At 48.1% G+C, this 22,063-nt stretch overlaps 1 protein-coding gene across 4 annotated transcripts in view; it reads left to right on the top strand.

The window, feature by feature from the left end:
• Positions 1 to 22,063, top strand: part of Iqsec3 (IQ motif and Sec7 domain ArfGEF 3) — a 99,054-nt gene that overhangs the window by 54,528 nt on the left and 22,463 nt on the right. For all 4 annotated transcript variants that reach the window (XR_015047569.1, XM_085839977.1, XM_085839979.1 and 1 more), the window contains 2 exons: positions 4,737 to 5,845; positions 7,548 to 7,709. Coding sequence is in view for 3 of the 4 variants with exons in the window: in XM_085839977.1 (XP_085696103.1) it covers positions 4,737 to 5,845; positions 7,548 to 7,709 (1,271 nt within the window). In the remaining variant the exon portion in view is untranslated. The remainder of the gene's footprint in view (positions 1 to 4,736; positions 5,846 to 7,547; positions 7,710 to 22,063) is intronic.

Raw genomic sequence — 22,063 nt, forward strand, 5'->3', positions numbered from 1 at the left:
TTCTGAACGGGTTAGTGTTGCTGTGAGCACAACACCTAAGGGAAACAATTTAAAGAGGAAAAAAAAGGATGTATTTTGGCTCACAGTTTGAGGATGTTTGGTCTACCACTGCAGAGAAAGAAAGCATAACACAGCATCTCAGCTCATAGTAGGAGGGGCTGTTCGTGTCATCAGAAAACAGAAACTGATAGGAAGGGCTAGCTATAACCTGTCTTTTCTTACCTATTTCCACCAGATATACCCTCACCTCTTTAAAAGGCTCAACACTCTCCCCAAAACCAGTGCTAAAAACTGGGGAGCAAGCAAGCATTCAAAGTACAGTGTTGAGGTCTTGGAATCTCTGGGCAAACCACACAGATACTGATCTCAGTCAAATAGGGGTGGTTTATTGAATACCACACCCTAAGACTGGCAAATCAGGGACATGGTCCAGATTCCTGAATTGAACCATAACCCCAAGTTAAGATCCTACAGGACTTTTTAAGCCTGACATCTACAAACATCTGTACCAAGTTATTCTTCCAATCAGGGTTTAGGGGGAAGGGGATTTCCTTTGGAACATGTCTTTGCTGTACACTTATCCTGCTCTCATTGGTTGGGTATTCAACTGTGGCAGAGGACTTGCCTTGTCTAACATTCGTGTCTTAACTTGCCTACCAGGATGGGACTTATCTAACAGTTATGTCTTAACTTGCCAACTAGGGTGTCAGTTGCCCAAGTATGTGTCTCTTTCTGCCAAGTAGGGCGTCAGTTCCCAGGGAATTCTTGAGAATTTAAACTTGACTCAACCCCTATTCAAAATGGAAGTCTTATTTTAAATAGATTCTTATATCTCCTATGCTGGGGTCCATCCCAGGGGCAGTTTATAAAGGCAACACCATTAAAGCCTATACACAGGTGCAGGAAGTGCTGCCGGATGGTTGGTTCAGGTCTAAGCTCATTGTGGGTGACTATACAAAGGAGTTCTACTGACTTCTATCATAATTGGTTTCTAAGAGCACAGAACATAACAGAATATTTAATCAACTTGGCATTAAAAGTTTCCTAGAAACATATGATAAAGTCTCCTTATAATAGCAGGCTAGCCAGGTAACAGTTACCTAGGCCTTAACATTTTACCTCGACTTTAACATGGGCCAGTAGGAGACACTTCATATTTGAACCAAAGAGGACTAAAGTGTCGGAATGAATTGGTAGGATGGAGATAGGAATCTAAACTTCAACTTTTTCAGGCAACATAGACATTGAGCTTGAAGATGGACCCTCTTAGGGTCACCTTGCCCAGTCCTCTGCCTCTAAGTGTGATAATAACTATCCTAGTTTGCTTTTTATTGCTATAATAAGCATCTTGACCAAAGGCAAGTTGGGAAAGAAAGCATTTGTTTGACTTAGAAGTCACAGTGCATCATTGAGAGAAGCCAAGGCAGGAACTCAAGGCAAGAACCTAGAGGCAGAAACTGAAACAGGCAACGGAAGAATGCTGCTCACTGGCTTTCCTTGTCACAGTTTGCTCAGACTGCTTTCTTACAAAACTCAGGACCATCTCCCCAGGGGAGTAGCGCTATCAGAGTGGGATAGGTCCTCCGAAATCCATCAATCTTTAATCAAGAACATACCCCAAAGGCTTGCCTACAGACCAATCTGAAGAAGACATCTTCTAAATTAAGGCTTTCCCTTCCCAGATGACCCTAAACTGTGTCAAGTTGAATAGACAAATCAAAACAACAACAATATCACCTAACCAGTACCACACCAAACAAATAGATTCTATGCCTTGTCGGAACTATGTTAGGTAATGGTTTTCCACAACTTCTTTCAGTTGCTTATAGAATCTTATCACCTGTCAAGATTCTCTTGAGTCTTGGTTTCTCCAGGAATTAAAAACGGAAAAGAGATGTGGAATCCGAGCCTTGAGTGACTCCTAATGGTCCTCAACAAGGGATTAAACGATGTCGGTAAAGGGGGGGTGTTGTTCATCTTACTCTTCACAATATGGCAGTTTGAGACACGCAGGGAATCATCCACCTTAGGGTTTTGTTGTTTGTTTGGTTTTTTTTAGAAGGTTTGCCCAATTGCATCAGACTCATCAGGACAACTTTCCTTTTGGTTAACTGAAAGTCAGTTGATCAGAAACGTGTTTCTAATATACTGGAAACTCACAGGAATAATGTCATCACATTAATTAGGCCAGCTCAAATTCAAAGGGAGAGAATCACATAGAGTAAATACAGCAGGGTGAGACTCACTGGGACCATCTTGGAATTCTATCTACCACTCAGCTAGAGAGTAGCCTACTTGGTTTCTCTATGTAGCCCTTGGTGTACCTCTAAGAAACCTGGCTTTTTGCCTCAAGACATCTGTTCCTGCTCTTGCAGACATTATTCTAGAGAGAAAAGAATTATAGCTTTGTTGGTTCTCAGTGATGAACTGTAGCATATCCACTGAGGCATAGAATGGAGATGCAGTCTTGACTCATGCGGGAAAGTCCTCCAAAGATATTGCTTTTCATGGAGAACCCAGTTGAACTCTAGCCAGACTAGTGATGTAAAGAACCTGAGACAATAAATATGTGTTATTTTAAGCTGCTAAGTGTTCAGTAATTTGATAGACGGCATACTCAGTATGATTATTTTTAAAGCAGTGTTGGGAATGAAACCTGTGGCCTTACATGTGTTAGGCAAAACCTCTGTCACTAAGCTGTGTCTCCAAACCCATCCTGGTATGCTTTTAATATCACCTTAAAGACTCCCCTGCAACACACAGAGCTATACCACTGTAGTGATGCCTTGAGAAGCTTAGAGCCTTGTGCCAGTCATCCCAGACACAGCCTTTGGTGGGTTGAGTAGATAAGGAAGCAGGTGAGAATGCCCTATCGAGGGATGGGCTTGCCTTTCCATCTGCTCCGTGGGTAGCAAATCTACCTGTGCCCCTCCCCATCCTGACTCCTGGAGAATGTTGGAACAGCAGTGCTGCAGTGGCCCTCAGCCAGACCTTCAGTTACAGAAGGGCACGAGGGCAAGGTTGAGCGAAGCTTGATTTCAGAGTCCAGGTTTGTCTTGTCCCTCACACAGCATTCAAGGGACTGAGGAGTCTGCAATACTAATGAAGCCTATTTCCCTAGTTTTAGCCTGATCTTTTATTTAAATGCAAAGCCCTCCAAGGGGCATAGTTAAATGGTCAGTTACTTCTGAGGGTGTGGTGTAGGGGGGAATGTCTCCCAAGTCTTTTAGAAATATATTTATTCACTTTACATCCCAGTTGCACCCTCCTGCCCCTCCTCTCCTCCCAGTCTTATCCTTATAAACCCCTCCCCTCAATATCTCCTTCCCCCCACCCCACTCCTCAGAGAGGGTACATCCTCTCCCCCTGAGGCCCAGCCAGGCAGTCCAGTTAGGGGAACAGGATCCAATGCAGGCAACAGAGTCAGAGAGACAGCCTCTGCTCCAATTGTTAGGGGACCCACAGGAAGACCAAGCTGTACATCTGCTACAAATGTGTAAGGAGACCTAGGTCCACTCCTGAAGGTTTTTCATTTGGTGATTCAGTCTCTGTGAGACCCCACCGGCCCAGGTTAGTTGACTCTGTAGGCCTTCTTGTGTTGTCCTTGACCCCTCCAGTTCATTCAATTCTAACCTCGCCTCCTCCCCGCTCCCCCCGACCCCCCACCCCTGCTCTTCCACAAGGCTACCCAAGCTCTGCCTGATGTTTGACTGTGAGTCTCTGCATTCCCACCTCTATATCTCCTGCTGGGTGAAGCCTCTCAGGAGACAGCTGTGCTAGGCTCCTGTCTACAAGCATAGCAGAGTATCACCAATAAGTGTCAGGGATTGGCTCTCTTACAGGTGACGTCCCTAGTCCATTCTTGAGAAGTTTTGATAAACTGGAGAAAGCAAGAACACAGCACATAGAGAAACAGAAATTCAGAGATAGAGAGCAGAGCCGAAGGAAATGAGGCAGAACCCTGAACACACGGATGCCATGTGTGCTCTGCTCAGGTTAGATGCTCTAACCAAGCCTGGTCCTGGCTGAACAGCTCCTGTTGATATACACAAAGGTGATCCTACGCTTGGACCGTGGTCCATCTCTTGTGTTCACATTTACTGAGCACTTCCCATGTGCCTGAATCTGGACTGGGGGTTGGTGATGCAAAGACACACAAATCCAAATGCCAAGGGATGCTGAGGTTGCCCCGGGTGAGCAGGAGTTTTGTTTGCTTGATTGACTGATCTTGAAACCACTGTTTAATTTTTCATTTTTAATTATTTTTAAGTGTGCATCAAGGCAGAAACAATAGTGTAATAAACTCCCATATAGCCATCACCAAGCTCCAACCATCTTTATTAATGTTTTATTAATATTAATATCATGCTAGCTGGTACATTTTACTACAAATTCAAGATAAGTATTTTACTAATAAATACTGCATGCGTCTCTGATGTAAGCGTTCTTCAATAATCAGGACATAAATGGGACTTCCATCCTAACGCCTCTGTCTACCACCACAGAGGACATCACAAATCCTGCGTGGAATCTTCCATCTTGCCCCTAGGAGTCTTTCCAAAGACTTGGCATCTCAGGCATGTCAGGCTTGGGGTCTTGGATGTAGGCTCCCGGTAAAGCTGTGCACTTGTGCACTGGGGAGTCAGAACCTGATTCTTACGGTGGGCTGTACTGGTCTAATCAGCGCTATCTCCACCCTTCCCCTAACTGAGCCCTTCTCTCTATCCCTGCTGCAGATTGAAATGCTAGAACACAAATACGGGGGCCACCTGGTATCCCGACGCGCCGCGTGCACCATCCAAACCGCTTTTCGCCAGTACCAGCTCAGCAAGAACTTTGAGAAGATCCGTAACTCACTCCTGGAGAGCCGCCTGCCTCGGCGGATCTCACTGCGCAAGGTGAGGGCGCCCACAGCAGAGAGTCTGGTGGCAGAGAAAGCGCTCCTGGAGGGCTGTGGGCTCCTTGGGCTCCCGCTGGGGCGCTCGCCTTCGCTGCCGCCCACCTTCGCTGGCTCGCTCACCGAGCTGGAGGACTCCTTTACCGAGCAGGTGCAGTCCCTGGCCAAGTCCATCGACGACGCCCTCAGCACCTGGAGCCTCAAGACCATGTGCTCCCTGCAAGAGAGTGGCGCGTACCAGCTCCACCAGGCGCTGCACCCGAGTGCGGGACAGCCAGGCCTGGAGACCGAGGCGGCGGCGCGGGAGCCAGAGAGCGGCCCCGGGTCTGGAGATGAGGCCGGTGGTCTGCCTCAGGGTCACAGCGGTACCCTCATGATGGCTTTCCGGGACGTTACGGTGCAGATCGCTAACCAGAACATCTCTGTTTCCTCCTCCACCGCCCTGTCTGTGGCCAACTGTCTGGGCGCACAGACCGCCCAGGCCACAGCCGAGCCTGCTGCCGCCCAAGCCGAACAAGAGGACACCGTGGCTCAGGAGGTCTCGGAAGTCCCAGCCTCGGAACGGATGGACCCACCCAATGAGGACTCAGAGGCAGCGGAGAGCCGCGCCCAGAGCGCACAGGAACCCGCGGTGGCCCAGGCCGTGGTGGAGGAGGCGGTGGCTACAGAGGCAGAGGAGGAAGAGGAGGGGGCCAAGCAGGCAGGGAAAGGGGCAGAGGCCGAGGGAGGCGACAACTCTGAGCAGCTGAGCAGCAGCAGCGCTTCCACCAAGTCTGCCAAATCCAGCTCAGAGGTTTCTGCCGCCGCCTCCAAGGAGGCCCTGCAGGCGGTGATCCTGAGCTTGCCCCGCTACCACTGCGAGAACCCAGCCAGCTGCAGGTCCCCCACGCTCTCCACAGACACCCTGCGCAAGCGGCTGTACCGCATCGGCCTCAACCTCTTCAACATGTGAGTGAGCTTGGAGCCTAGGGAAGGACAGGAGGGACGATTCGTCCCCACCACTTGCCTAGTTTAATACCCTCGCCTGAGTCCCTAGCCAGTGTTTAAGAAATGCACACTCTATTTTTTCCAGATGACCAACACATTAAACATGGGTGGTTGTTGTTGGTGGTGGTTTTTTTTTTTTTTTTTTTTTTCACAAGTATTGCTTTCCAAGGTGAAATGGTGGTTTGGAAAGTGGGAAAATACAGAGTTGAGCACAGGCAATATGAAGACTGACCAGGAATCACTGAGGACGAAAATGATGTTAGTGAAACGGTGTTATTTCACTGGGATCACAAAATGAGGAAATGGCAGAGACAGAAGAGACAGTGGTATAAAAATAAGATAGAGTCCTGGTGGAAAGCGCTCAGTCAGCAAGCCTGAGTTCTGTCCCAGGAAAAGACATAAATGTGGAAGGAGAAAGGTGACCGACCCCACAGAGTTGTCACCTGACCTCCTGTGAAGGCCATTCCTTCTCCCCACAATAACCACAGATTTGAAAATGATTTTTTTTTAAGTAGCTGGATAGGTAAGAGGAGAGAAAGACAGAAAGGGACCATAGAGAGAACCAAATGGATAGGAAAGGGATTAGGAAACAGGGGAGAACTTAATGCGATCTGTAACGCAGAGACTCAAATAAGACTGTAACAGCAAGAGCGCAGGCAGGGCCACACTGAGGAAACTTCAGACACTTTCCATCCCCGTGAGATGCTCACTGATACTCATTCACCCTTCCCCCCTTGTAGCTACCGCCACAGAGCAGGAACCCTTTCCTGGGTTCATTCATTCATATAACTATGACTGTCAGGCCCTTACAACACAGATGAGTGAGACACAGCTCCTGGCCTCATGATAGTGCACCTGCGGTCCTCCCAGCAGTATGTAGAGTTAGGGACCATCCTCCTAGTTCACGGAAAAGCAAACAGGCTCACAGGAGGGTGGGAGGATGCTCACTCTTCAACTGTTAGCAAGAGGTAAAACTAGGTGAGGCCAGAGCCATCCATCCTTTTGTAGCTTAGGCTGCCCCCTGCTGAGCACAGCTCCACCCTAGCACACCACTCCCCACCCCCCATCAATTCGGAGTGCATGTAAAATCAGATACCATTATCCTTCAAGACTATGATTCCCAATCTATCCCTGGTAAAGAACCAGCTGTATCCCCTCCCCCTACAGATGGGGAAATGATGCCTTGGCAAAACACAATACAAATGAATTGCTAGGAGAGAAGTCACAGGCTGGGGTGTCCTGAAAACGTCAAACATTTGAGGAAAGGTTTCTCATGATCACTTATCTCCTCCCACTCAGTGAATGGCAGCTCCAAGAGCCTCTGAGGTGCAGGCTGGAGGCGGAGCCTCCCCAGCCACCTGGGGACTAGAGGGCCTATCCAGAGCAAGACAGGGGCAGAGACGGAAGCTTCTCTACTTGTTCTGGGTTCTTGTTGAGTCAGACCTCCTCTTCACAATTCAAACCACATACCTGTCCGCAGCCTCCACCTCAACCCAACCCCACTCCCCAGCATCCCCACCCCATACTTCTGTGATGTTCCGGTGACAATTACGCCCATGGGGAGACCACGGGGTGGGCCTGGGAAGTAGATCTCACAGGGTTTATAGGAGACAAGACAGCAGCCTTGACTTCCTCTCGCCTCCCAACCCCAACCCTTCTGCAGAAATCCGGACAAGGGCATCCAGTTCCTGATCTCACGTGGCTTCATCCCTGACACCCCCATCGGTGTGGCCCACTTCCTCCTCCAGCGGAAAGGCCTTAGCCGCCAGATGATAGGAGAGTTCCTGGGCAACAGCAAGAAGCAATTCAACCGGGACGTGCTGGAGTGAGTGCCCATGATGGGAGCCTGCCCTCCTTTCTCTCATTCATGCCCTGAGTGCCCATGATGGGGCCCCTGCCCTCGCTTCTCTCATTCATGCCCTGGACCCAAGAATTCTCACTGTTTCTTTGGAGGTGGGAATCCTTGCTCTGGCTTCCTGAATAACAATGGGTACAGTCATTCATTTGATGGTAGGTTGAGCCTGGAGCCTTTGGGAGCTCCAGGGACACCCTTGGGTGTGAGAAACAGGAGTGGGAAGGGGGCATAAAACAGTTAATGAACTGTGCAGCTCAGGCCCATTTCTGCTTGGAGATGGCTCCTAGCCTACCTTCTCTCTGCAGCTGCCCCAGCAGCCGCTGGATACCCTCGCCAAGGCTCACTTTCATATTGGTAGAAGCAAAACATGGACAAAGAGGGCTAAGCTGGGGGTTATTAAAAGAGGAAAATACTAAGATTCCATAAAGATGAATCAACTGACAAAATCAGCCCCGAAAAAGCCTAAACCTCAAACTTCAAGAAGTGGCTGGGTTGCGGGCTATGGGACTGCCTCAGCTATGTGGTCTCTGAGCTGCTCAGCAGCTTCATCTCCAGAGGGCAGGGTGGCACTTCTCAGACTGGAGAACAGAACCTTGGAGCTGCCTGTCCCCTGAGAAAGACGAGGAGGGCTCATAGGTTCTGCTCTGGGTCCCTGGGTAAGCGTATCCTTCCTGGTCTTGCGAGAGGGACATGGGACTGGGAGCTAGGTGGGTCACTGTGAGTGTTTCTGGCCAGTCAGAGTGGGTGATCAAAGAGATGGCTTCTCTTATAGAGCAGTCACAGCACTCTTGCAAAGTAGACATGGCACGGGTCCTCTGTGTCCCACCAGCCTGTGAGGGTGGGAGGATTTGGCCCTTCCATGATGGACTGGTTATTGTTTGAGAATGAGGTTTGGTATCCTGGCACACCTCATGGTATGAAGAACCTTAAAGGCCCAGATGGCAGCTCCTTACATGCTCTGGAGTCAGTAGTGATGGTGACAGGGGAGTGCCATCTCAATGCAGATAGGACAGCAAGGGCTGTCTGAAGGATCTCACCCTCCCTTGATGCTGTTGGTAGGCAGAACCAATGCTTTGCCCCTGCCCCTCTGGGAACTGGGGCCTGAGCCTGCGGTCTCTCACTGGAAGAGTAGTGAGAACTGATAAACTCTAGCAGTTCCCATTTGCTCTCTTTCCTTACAGCCCCACTTTCTCTGTCTGGCCAACCCTGTTAGGTGGTGTGTCCCAAAAGGATGCCCAGGAACTGACACAGGGACCCAGAGCAGTTCAAGAGGAGAAAGACCACACTTCCATCCTCTCCTCCACCCATCCGATCCCTTCCTCCCCGTTCCATCTTTGGCCTTCTGTCCCTTTCCACTAACTTTCTTCTGTCCAACTGAACCATGCTCCCAGGGAACTTTGATTGTCTTTCTCCTCAGGGAGACATGAGTGACCCTGCTCCCCTCATGGCTTCCTCTGGTTTATTTGTTAATTGCCACTTGGCCTGTATTCCAGTGCCAAGCCCACATTTGATCCAGAACATGTGGGGCACAGGTTTTGTGTTGAACCATGCAGTGAAAGCTAATTACCACCCTTCCCCAGAGACAGGGCATGGCAGACAATGGGTGAGTCGGTGGGGGAATAAGAGCTTCAGAACTGGGCCTGCTGCTGTGGCCTGTACTGGAGAAGACCAGGCTAGGGAGTAAGCTGGCAACCTCGGCACCCAGGCTTGAGCCAGACCCATATCGGCTAGTATGTCTGGTGAGAAGGGGCTGGTGGGTAGATTTTAAGAAAGACCTGTCTCTGATTCCAGGTGCTAGGTAGCTTGGGGAAGGTGGTCACTCAGGTCCTTATCTGTAAGATGAGAAAGTTGGGCTGTGTTATCTCAGACGTCCCCTTGAGTTCTGTGAAATCTGCCATCTTTCCTGTTCCTTAGAGCATTTGCTGATTCATTAGGGCACATGAGTCTCTGCCCTAAATGTGGAGATCATGCTTTGTCACCCTGTCAGAGTCTCAGAGCTGTCCTCAGGCTTGAGGGCAATGCTGGGGCTTCAGGGAAGAGTGAGATGGCCATTCATTATTCACTTAACAAACATTGAGTGCCTGTTCTATGCTAAGAATAGACCTGGACTGGGGCATTCTGTATGTGTATGTGTGAACAGGCACGTCTCATGGTCTCAGGAAACGAACACACCTAAGCATGGATGGGGGCGGGAGGGATGAGAGAGAATATATTTTTTAAACCAATAAGAAGACAAGGATTTTTCTACTGGCATCCTGGGTGTGGGGAGAAGGATGAAGTACAGAGGAGAGGTATGATACTATGCCACAAATATCTTATGTCCCATGCGTTATTCAGCAGGTACAAATCCTGCCCCAGAATCTGAACTCCTGACACACACAGCCCCTGGACTGACTCAACCCCACAGAAAAAGAGCCCTGTACCCCAAGTTCATAACTTCCTAGTTTATGCCTGAGATATGGTGGCATCTTCCTACAAAAAGCCAGCAAGGCATGGAGAAACAAAGAGAGTCAGGTGTCAGTGTCGAGAGCCAGGACACTGGAAGCATTAGTGTCTCCCCACCACTCCAGCCTGCTACGTGGAAACATTAAATAATCAACTCCTCCCTCCGCACTCCCACTGGCTGCAGCACAGGAAGTAACAGCTGTCTGGTGTGGCTTTGCCCAGGCAGGAAAAGCTTCGCTGGGATATTCTACAGCCCTGGCCTCCCCTGCCCCTGCATGAAGGCATTCAGCAAGTCACGTCTATTCTGTACATAGCTGTTTGCCAAACAAAAGGACATAAATCGCCCCTGTCTGAGACTGAGGCATGCCAAGCCACAGAGTTCCCCCAGCAAGCAGCAGTGGGAGGGAAGATGGAGTTAGAATGACTCTCAGAGGGGAAAATTCTTATTTCAGAGGCAGCATTCAGACCTGTGAGGGAAAAGAAAAGGCTGGGAAAACAGAGCAGGAGCTGCCTCAGCTGCTTGCCCAAGCTGAGCATACCCCCATGGGCCCTGATCCCAGAGTGAGTTCCTGGTGCCTGATGGTTCTGGGCTCTGGGCTCATTTTCCCAGAAGACACGTGTCATTTGAATGGGAAGTGTCGCAAGTTCATGGATCTGATCCCAAGCTGGCACTGTTGTCGTAGAGGGTTGTAAAATCTTTTGATATCTGCCTGGTTTGCAGATACAGGGTGTGGAGGGTAGAAGCTTATAAAACCCATTCCTGGTTCTGATCCTATCTCTCTGCCTCCTGACTAATACTCCCCCTGTCTTTAAGCTTACTAACCAAGCTTTACTAACCAAGCTTTCCCAACCATGCTGAACTGTATCCTCTCAAACCATGAGCCAGAAAAAAAAAAAATCCATTCTCACTTAGGTTATTTCCTGTTGGGTGTTTGATCACAGTGATGAGAAAAAATAGCTAATCCAGAAAATTGGTTCTGAGCAGTGGGGCCATGACACTAATAAGGCTGACGATGTGCCTATTGGGCCTTAAGACCTGGTGACAAGAAGAGAACATGGAAGAGTTTGGAGCTTTAGGCTCAAGAAGTCTTAGAAGGCTGTGGGTAGAGCTATCACAGTTACTGATTAGAAGAGCAAGATGCTGATTGAAACACAGACAACGAAAAGTCCAGCTCCTGAGGCTGCAGAAGTGATCAAAACTCTACCAGAACCTGGACTAGAACCAGATGCTACATCTGTCAAAGCATCTGGCTGGGTCCTACCCAGATTCTGAGCTTTCAGTGAGACTAGATTTAGAAGTAATAGACTCTGGTTTCGAGGCAGCTAGCATTAGAGGAGTATGGCATGGTTGTGACTCACTGCAAGTATAACAGATGCCGTCCTGAGGCCACTGTGAACCCCAGATGCTAGATGTGAAGGTGCAAGGATTGGCATTTTCCGAGCTAAACCTCAGTGTTGTGCTGTTCCCATCCTTCCTTGCCAGAAATCCGTGACTTGTCTTTGGATTTCACAGAGGTTCACAATTAAGAGACTGTCCTGAATCTCAGAAGGGATTTTGGAATTTGGAATTTTGAGCACTGTTGGAACCATAAGACTTTAATGACTTTTGTGGTTGGTTATACTGAATGCATTTGGCATTTTGAAAAGGCGCTTACTGGGGGCTAGAGGTAGGATATGATGGTCTGAGTGTGAAATGTCTCCCCCAGGCTCATGTGTTTGAACACTCGGTTCCCAGCTCATGGTGCCCTTTTGGAAGATTGCAGAACCTCTTGGACTTGGGGCATAACTGGAAGACATAGGGCTCTAAGGGCAGAACTAGTTGGTTATAGGTCCTGTTCCAACCTAAGCTCTCTGCTTCCTAATCCTCTAAGATGTGAATAAGATGTCTGAAGCTCCCAAGATCACCAGGCTGCCCGCTACCATTCCCTACTGTGGTGGACTGTGTTTCCCACAAACTGCAAGTCAAAATAAGCCCTTCCCCTTCTAAGTTGCTTCTTGTCAGGTATTTGGTCACAGTGCAAGAAAAATAACCAATATAGAGTGAATTCTAGTAGGCTTACCATCAAGTAAGATTAAAGCTATCAAAGGGCCATGCCCACTCTAAGGTATTAGCTATTTGTTTTTGCATCCATGTTTGTTACATTAAAGTCATAGTGATCTGCTGGATTATGTCCTTTTAAGCGCAGGTGACATGTTGAACTGCCTGGGACTCAGGAGGATTTCTATAAATGTTAGCTGTTTCCATTTTTATTTTCCTACCTAAAACTGAGACACATTAGAACATTCCCGCTGCTTTTTCAGAACAGAAGAGCTTGCGTGTGCCAATTCTGGCTTGATGTCGGATCCACTCATCAGATGAGAACTTGCTAGAATTTGCCATGGAGACATGGGAAAGAACAGGATGGGACTAGCTTGTTCCAGGGACCACCCTGTATCCTGAAGACATCCCTTCTGGATGTACAAAAGAGATACCTTGCAAGTTCAGGCATATATAGGAGCCAAGCAGGATGTTTTAGGGCTAGCTGTGCCCACTGTTCTCCCCACCCACAGTTTTCATGTGGCTGGGAATTTAGCTCTGCTCTATATCCTTCCTGAAGTGTCCGCTTCAGCGGGCTTGAAGGCCAGCGGATGGGAGAATGTTCTGGGCCAGCTGTGAGCAGTCTCTCTTCTAGCGTGGATGATTCTTTCCGATGTGAATCGCATGTGTGAGGAGGGCACCCATGCCTGTCATTTCAGGAAGAATGCTCTAAGGGCAGCTTTAGGATAACGCTGCCAGCAGGGAGTTTCTGGCATGGTCCTTCCTTCCACTCATCTTCTCGGGTCCTGTGTGAAGTTCTGGTGCATACTAATTAACATTTGATGTTGGAGTCAGATTTTCATGACTTCATTTCCACCAGCATTCGTCTGTTGGCCAGAATGTAACAGACTTGTTCTTCTTGGGACATTTTTAAATGAAGACAGATTGTCTGTCAATATCCAACAGACTGGAAGGCTGTGGCCTTTATGGCTAGCAAGGAATTCTTTGAGAACATCTTGCCCACTCATTGCTGTAGTTTCAGAGCAGACCCTTTCTTTGCCTGAGGAATTCCCTTGTAGAGAGGATGGTTAGGCTGTGGCTCAGGAAGACCCTTCCAGGGTCTAGAGGAGGGGAGGGAAAGAACCATGTAGGCAAAGATCTTAGAGCTATTTCCACAGCTTTGAAAAGTTCTCTTCTACCACCCAGAGGGGCAAGAGGAGTGTCTTTTAAAAGTGCTGGGTTAGGAATATACATATATACATACATATATATATATATATATATATATATATATATATATATATATATATGGCCTGTAAGGCACTTAACTTAGTATGTATAAAGCCCCAGGTTCAGGTCCTTTGACTGTGTAAGAAAGAAAGAAAGAAAGAAAGAAAGAAAGAAAGAAAGAAAGAAAGAAAGAAAGAGGAAAGAAGGGGAGGGAGGGGAGGGAGGGGAGGGGAGGGAGGAGGGGAGGGGAGGGGAGGGAGGAGGGGAGGGGAGAGAGGACAGGGAGAGGGAGAGGGAGAGGGAGAGGGAGAGGGCAGAGGGAGAGGGGAGAGGGGAGAGGGGAGAGGGGAGAGGGGAGAGGGGAGAGGGGAGAGGGGAGAGGGAGAGGGAGAGGGAGAGGGGGAGGGGGAGGGGGAGGGGGAGAGGGAGAGGGAGAGGGAGAGGAAACCAGTGGTGTCTTTCTGGATTTAAATCTTTGACCTCCCACCTCTCCGGGCACCCTTCTCTATGCCTGACATGAATAGATTAAAAACTCTCTTGAGCAGTAAATGCTCCCTGAAATGGATACTTTGTGGACCCCAAAGATAGGGTAAACAAATCCAGACTTAAGGCATATGAATTGGGATTTTATACAAAGAGGTATCTCCAGCTCAGTCTCTCATAAGCTAGCTCAGGAGAGGCCATTCCCACCCTCTGGGTAACATTCTATTGGAGGCTCTTACCAGCCACTCTACCATGAGACTTCTAGGAGGGACTTCCAGGGGTTCAGCCTGTCCTGATGATTTCTACAAGAATATCCGTGAAGCACAATAAAGATCACACTGTGGGAGCGTCCATTTCTGGGAATGCAGGAACCAAGGAACAGAGAGGTTAGGGATCTTCCCCTCTGCCACACAGCTTATAGATGGCTGAGACCTGCAGCCAGGCAGAATGAGCCCATAATCCCACAACACACCAATGTCTGTGCCCCACTCCACAAGAAGCAATATCTGCAGCGCTCATGGTTCTTGTGATTCTCTGCTTCTGAATCGTAGCACTGGAAAGCCCAGTGGGGGCTCAGCTGTAGCTTAGGCCTCTCATCTTGCCTGGGAAGAACAGACCCAGGGAGAAGAACTGACCTGTCCACGGGCCAGTGGAAACTGAGCAGAATCAGGCACAACTCCATCCCTCCTCCCCATTTTATTTGGCTGTGCTCCAATCTGAGAAAGAGCAGAGAGTGTGATTCCCAAGTCTCACGGGGCCTGCACTAGATCCAGTTTCCCCTGCTTGGTGTGCATTTTAAAATGTCCGCTGATAGCTGGCTGGCGGCACTGTTTCGGACAGTTAGCTGCTATTATCAGAAGGGGTATTCACAGCACCTCAGCTAAAAGGAGCTTCAAACCGCTCACTTATCAACATGTCAACACAGGCTTGATCCGAAGAAACACAATGAAAGCCGTTACTTACTAAGTCCCACTATACCAGGACCTTTGTACACATCGACTTCTTAAAACTCATGCCAGCTCTGCCCAGAGGACAGGACATGGATTGTGTCCATTCTTTAAGCGAGGGAAGTGAGGTACACTGAAACTCAGTGACTTGAGCTGACGCTGCACAGCAGAAACAAGACTCAAACCCAAAGGCCTGACCTCTTCCTGTGCCCCACGTTGTTACAGTACACAGACTTACTTTTCAAAATGTGTCGCCCCGGCTGGCAGCATCAGCACCACCTGGAAGCCTGATGGTGATGCAAACTCTGTCTCGGCTCCAGGTCCTGTAATCCAGGCTTGGCAGGAGCACCAGGGGATTCTGAGACATGTTTGGGACTCATGACCCCTGCCCACTAGGATGCTGCCAAGTTCAGCATGAGAAAAATCTGTTCTGGCATCCACAGTGACTGCCGATGTGTCTGGGTAGTTAGAGCGGAGTGCTCTTGATTTCTGGGTCAGTACCTGGCAGCCATCCTTTGGAGGGTCTTTGTGCCGCAGTGCCATCATGGGAACACTGCTGGGTCCCTGAGTCAGCACCCTCTCCTTCTGTTTTCTTGGCCCCATTCACTTTTCTAAAAGGCCTTCACAGAGCATGTTATGAGTTCTGACCAGAAAAGAAAATCACCCTCCAGCGGATGAGGGTATTTTTAATTAAATTGTGTAAGCAAGCACCGCAGAATAAAAGCAGGGTCTGCGCGCCTCATGGCCTTTCCCCTGAAGCACAGATACTTGCCGCTTCCCAGGCCTCAGCAGGGCCTCACTGACAATATCTTTACCATCTCTTCTGGCCAATTAAAAAATCCCTGCTGTTGCTATTACCTATTTTCAGCTCCCAACCAGTTTCTTTGTCTGCCAGACACTGTCTTGCTTTCCTTTAAAAAAGAAAAGAAAAAAAAAAATCCCGAGATGACGCAATTCGTTTTGATCACAGTTGTGTAGGATGCTTCATTTCCCCGCAACACACATTGATTGCGTGAACGGATCAGTGTTAACAAGCAATTTGATGCAAGAGTGTACTGTTCATACAGATGTAGGAGCAGCTGGCTCTCTGCCTCCAAGTCCTCCTGAGCTGTTTGCTGCAGCCCCCACTGCCCCCCTCCCCCCAAAAAACATATAGGCATGAAGGAAGCCCAAGCAAACCCTCTATCCACACCCCCGACCTAATTCACTGGCTGATCCATCCACAACCCTCTTGAGCAAGTCCAGACTCTCCCCAAAGTGGTCTGATCAGTGATGCCCACACACTCCACTTCTCATCACACATTCAATTGCTTCTGCAGCTGGAGGAGGCAAGAAGTGCATGTGACCCACGCCGCTTCATCACTGCCCAGCATCAGCAAGCCTCCGGGACATATCCCTGGCAGAGGTCTGGGGTCAATTCCAGATCATCTTGACAGAGAATACTAAGAGATTCCAGATCCCTGGGTGAAATTTCCAAGGGTTGTTGAGCTTCTTCTCCAGCTTAACTTCAACAGCACATGAGCCTGCTTCTTCCAACTGATGTTTTACTCACTCATCTAATCACCTTACAAAGGTTATGGCTTCATGTATACTCTAGAGAAGCAGAGCTGAGAAACAACATGTTCTAACCACTCGAGGAATTTTTAAAGTAGACTGAAGACAGGTCTGGAAAACGATGGAAGCTATGGAGACCACAGACCTTCAAGGTTGGAGTCAGACAGCATGAAGGCAAGACTGCAAGAGGGAGTCAGGAGGAAGGGGCAGGAGGAGTGGGATGCTAAGAGCCTGCTCCCCTGGGGACATCATACAAGGGATGTGGAAGGTTCTGAAGGAAAGCAAACAGGGGAGCCACTGAAGACCAGGCAAGTGTCCCAGAAGGATGGTTCTCAAGGATGACCTGAAGGCAGGGAGTAAGGATGGGCTAAGTCACTAGCCATAGCTCTGGCTGCAGCAGGAGGGAAGGGAGTAGATCTCAGAGCCTGTGGTAGGTGTGGGAGGAAAGCAGAGAACTGTGTCACATTGAGTAGCCAACCAAGTGCGTGAGAATTCAGGGCGCTCATCTTTGCCTAGAACTAACTGTGCCTGTCCTTGGACTTGTTACCTTGGTGCAGATATTTCCTGATACATGCACATCATTTCATTTTAAAATGGCAGGGTATGTTACAGCTCGGGACATCTCATCTGCAGAGCTGATCGAACTTGACACTGCCAAATATTTGTTTAAGCAAGTCAAACTGTCAAATGCCTGGTATAGCAAAGGATGCACAGCCTGTTGTCTATTCAAGAGAAGAAGGGACATCCTACATTCTCATGATTATCACCCAGGGAGGACGTTCAGACCTCAGATGACTCAACCAGAAAAAGGGGGGGGGGATTTACCACTGATGCTCCACTGGGATGCAGAGGTGACATTATTGATGCAGTTGCCCCCGGCTTAGTAGCACTGTCATTAGCTCTTGTAAACAATATAGATGCTCAATGGAGTCCCAGCAATAAGAAGACTTGGTATAAGACTTGGTATACGTCTAATGAACTTGGAGCTACAGGAAGCAGAAGGAGCCACTGAGATCAGCAAGGTCTCCTAGAGAAGGATTTTTAAGACGGGGAAAGGCCTTGAGGCCACCTCTAAGCCAGAGGTCAAATAGAGGATGAATACCTAGAAAGAGAAAAGAGTCACCCCAGAAAGAGGTTATGTTCCTCACACCTGAGGGCATGACAAACAGAGTCCACTGAACTTGGTGTCAGGGTAACCAGTGGTGGCCTTGACGTGAAACAGACTGATGAGAACATGCACTGGACTGGAATGGGAAAAGAGGCCAGGACACAGGACAGCGCGAACATGCATGACTTCTTGAAGTTTGGCTCTAAACAAAAAACAGAGGAAGAGACTGGGTAACAGGAAGCTATCAACACAGGTTTTCATCTGTACACTAAGAGAGACACACAGTGGGTCTTCATAAGGGTTTGCAGGGCTGTGGTATAGCTCAGTGGTAGAGTTGTGTGTAAGGCTGTGGATCTACTCCTGGTTTCAGAACAAAAAAGAAAGAAAGAAAAGAGAAAAGAAAGAAAGAAGAAAGGGGAGAGAGGGGAGAAGGAAGGAATTAGTAAAAGAGAAACCCAACTCAACACCTCTTTAGCTTAGGCTCCCAAGCTAAAGCCTCAGTCCAGCCTCCTGCTCACCTTAAATACTGCTGCTGAGTTATGGGGCTCATTCTATGCCCCTCCTATGTATAGCTCCTATACCCCTCCTGTGCATAGCTCCTATACCCCTCCTATGCATAGCTCCTATACCCTCCTAAGTATAGCTCCTATACCCCTCCTATGCATAGCTCCTATGCCCCTCCTATGTATAGCTCCTATACCCTCCTAAGTATAGCTCCTATACCCCTCCTATGCATAGCTCCTATGCCCCTCCTATGTATAGCTCCTATGCCCCTCCTATGCATAGCTCCTATACCCCTCCTGTGCATAGCTCCTATACCCCTCCTATGCATAGCTCCTATACCCTCCTAAGTATAGCTCCTATACCCCTCCTATGCATAGCTCCTATACCCCTCCTATGCATAGCTCCTATGCCCCTCCTATGTATAGCTCCTATACCCCTCCTATGCATAGCTCCTATACCCGTCCTGTTCATAGCTCCTATACCCCTCCTATGCATAGCTCCTATACCCTCCCAAGTATAGCTCCTATACCCCTCCTATGCATAGCTCCTATACCCTCCTATGCATAGCTCCTATACCCCTCCTGTGCATAGCTTCTATACCCCTCTTATGCATAGCTCCTATACCCTCCTAAGTATAGCTCCTATACCCCTCCTATGCATAGCTCCTATGCCCCTCCTATGCATAGCTCCTATACCCACTCCATCCTTCAGTCCCAGATTCCTCTGGACAGAATCTCAGACCCTGCATTCACCACCACCACCCTCAGCTTCATCCTAGACTCAGCCCTAGAACTTCCAGCTGGGACCCCGGAAGTTGCATCTTGACTGGGCTCCCTGGCCCCTCTTGTTCCAGGCCCCCATCTTGCTCACTGCTCCCTCCCTCTTATTTCTCCCTGTCCCCATTCCCAGCAACCAGGAAATCTTCATGAAATCTTGCAGTGCTCACGATAAACTCTAGAATCCTCATAATTAGCAGGTGAAAATCCTGTTCACCCCAAGTCCCTATGTCCTCCAGGTCCCCCCACCCCAAGCTTTTCTAGATGCTTGGAATTCTTATCTACCACAACCTTGGTGTATTTGTCAGCCTCCTCGACCTCCTCAGCCTCCTCAGCCTCCTCAGCCTCCCTACTTCACCTCAACAACACAACTCATCTTTCATCTCAACTGAAATTGCATGTTCCCTAAGAGTTCTCTGTGGCCAAAGTGATATAAGATATGTCTTCTTTGTCTTTGTGTGGGACTTGTCCTTTCTCTACCTAGAGCCTGTAATGGGTATGGAGAATTATAGAGAACTGAGGGGAGAGCCCAAGCTGCCCTTGATCATGTGATCCTCCTACCCAGCCTCCCACGACCTGAGGTTACAGGGGCTTGCCACCACACTTAGCTACAAAGAAATAGTCTTGAAACCCAGTTTTTAAAGCATAGCTTCCTGTCATTGTCGGGGTTTCTATTGCTGTGATAAACACCATACTAAAAAAAAAATCTGTGGAGCAAAAGGTTCGTTTTGGCTTACAATTCTGATTTACAGTCCATCACTGTGAAAAGTCAGGGCAGGAACTCAAACGAGGCAGGAACCTGGAGACAGGATGTGATGTGAAGGCCATGGAGGAGTGCTGCTTACTGGCTTGCTCCACATGGCTTACTCAGCCTGCTTTTTTTCTTTTTTTTTTTTTTTTATTAAAAATTTTCTTCATTTGATTTCAAATGCTATCCCCTTTCATTGTTTTCTTTCCAAAAATCCCCTATCCCCTCCCCTCTCTCCCTGCTCTCCAACCCACCCACTCCTGCTTCCTGGCCCTGGCATCCCCCTATATTGGGGCATAGAACCTTCACAAGACCAAGGGCCTCTCCTCTCATTGATGACCAACTAAGCCATCCTCTTCTACATATTCAACTAGAGACACAGCTCTATGTGTCTCAACAATATGGGGGTTCATATTGTTGTTCCTCCTATAGGGCTGCAGATCCCTTCAGCTCCTTGGGTACTTTCTCTAGCTCCTTCATTGGGGACCCTGTGTTCTATCCAATAGATGACTGTGAGCATCCATTTGCCTAAGAATTTCATAAATTCATTGTTTTTAATAGCTGAGTAGTACTCCATTGTGTAAATGTACCACATTTTCTGTATCCATTCCTCTGTTGAGGGACATTTGGGTTCTTTCCAGCTTCTGGCTATTATAAATAAGGCTGCTATGAACATAGTGGAGCATGTGTCCCTTTTACCAGTTGGAACATCTTCTGGGTATATGCCCAGGATTGATATTGCTGGATCTTCCTGTAGTACTATGTCCAATTTTCTGAGGAACGGCCAAACCAATTTCCAGAGTGGTTGTACCAGCTTGCAATTCCACCAGCAATGGAGGAGTGTTCCTCTTTCTCCACATCCTCACCAGCATCTGCTGTCACCTGAGTTTTTGATCTTAGACATTCTGACTGGTGTGAGGTGGAATCTCAGGGTTGTTTTGATTTGCATTTACCTGATAATTAAGGATGCTGAACATTTTTTCAGGTGCTTCTCTGCCATTCGGTATTCCTCAGTTGGGAATTCTTTGTTTAGCTCTGTACCCCATTTTAATAGGGTTATTTGGTTTTCTGGAGTCCAACTTCGTGAGTTCTTTATATATCTTGAATATTAGTCCCCTATCGAATTTAGGATTGGTAAAGATCTTTTCCAAATCTGTTGGTGGTCTTATTGACAGTGTCCTTTGCCTTACAAAAGCTTTGCAATTTTATGAGGGTCCATTTGTCGATTCTTGATCTTACAACTGTTCTGTTCAGGAATTTTCCCCCTATGCCCATATCTTTGAGGCTCTTCCCCACTTTCTCCTCTATAAGTTTCAGTGTCTCTGGTTTTATGTGGAGTTCATTGATCCACTTAGACTTGAGCTTTGTACAAGGAGATAAGAATGGATCAATTCACATTCTTCTACATGATAACCGCCAGTTGAACCAGCACCATTTGTTGAAAATGCTGTCTTTTTTCCACTGGATGGTTTTAGCTCCTTTATCAAAGATCAAGTGATCATGATACTGTCCCTGTGCCCTCTAGTTAGTCTGGCTAAGGGTTTATCTATCTTGTTGATTTTCTCAAAGAACCAGCTCCTGGTTTGGTTGATTCTTTGTATAGTTCTTTTTGTTTCCACTTGGTTGATTTCAGCCCTGGGTTTGATTATTTCCTGCAGTCTATTCCTCTTGGGTGAATTTGCTTCCTTTTGTTCTAGAGCTTTTAGGTATTCAGCCTGCTTTCTTATAGCACCCAAGTCTACCAGTCCAGGGCTGGCACTGCCCACAATGAGCTGGGACTTCCCACATCAATCACCAATCAAGAAACTGCATTACAGACTTGCCCACAGGCTAACCTGGTGGGAGAATTTCCTCAATTGAGGTTTCCTCCTTCCAAATGACTCTAGCTCATGTCAAGTTGACATAAAACCACCTAGAGCCTCACCTCAGAACAGAGGCTGTTTGTATTATTAGCCATTCTCAGCAGGTCCTTGGCCTTGCCTTGTACTTAGGCGCCATTTAGTGCATGTGTTGAAAGCAAGAAACCAGCCAGCCATGCCCAGAGCACTGGGAAGTCCTAGAAAGGGGGAAATAAGAATCCTCTTGTGGGATATGTGGTAGGTGGGCTTTGAGGTGGAAGGTGCAACCTCCCTGACAACTTAACAATGAAGTGTCTCCTCACATATCCGTGCTTACTGTCTGTATGAATGTGTCCAGATGTCCTCTGGGGCACCTCCCAGGCCTCCACTGTGGACCTGTGGGAGATAGAATTCTTCGGGGAGAATCAATTAGCACCAATCACTAAAAAGCAGGGAACACTAGGAAGATGGGAAAGGTGGCCAGGCTTGTCCAGGAGGTGTGCCCAGAGTCTGTGCAGTTCCCCTACAGAGCCAGTCTCTTCTACAAAAGTGTTACAAAACTTGCAGGTAATAGTTTACATCTCATAAAATCCAGAGGATTTTGATATGTTCTTTTTGGAGACATTAGTCACTTTTCTTATCATTTAATAAAATATTTGACAGAAGTTACTTCA

The sequence above is a fragment of the Mus caroli genome, unplaced genomic scaffold, assembly GCF_978045245.1.
Source record: "Mus caroli unplaced genomic scaffold, Mus_caroli_1 scaffold_7, whole genome shotgun sequence".
NCBI lineage: Eukaryota > Metazoa > Chordata > Mammalia > Rodentia > Muridae > Mus > Mus caroli.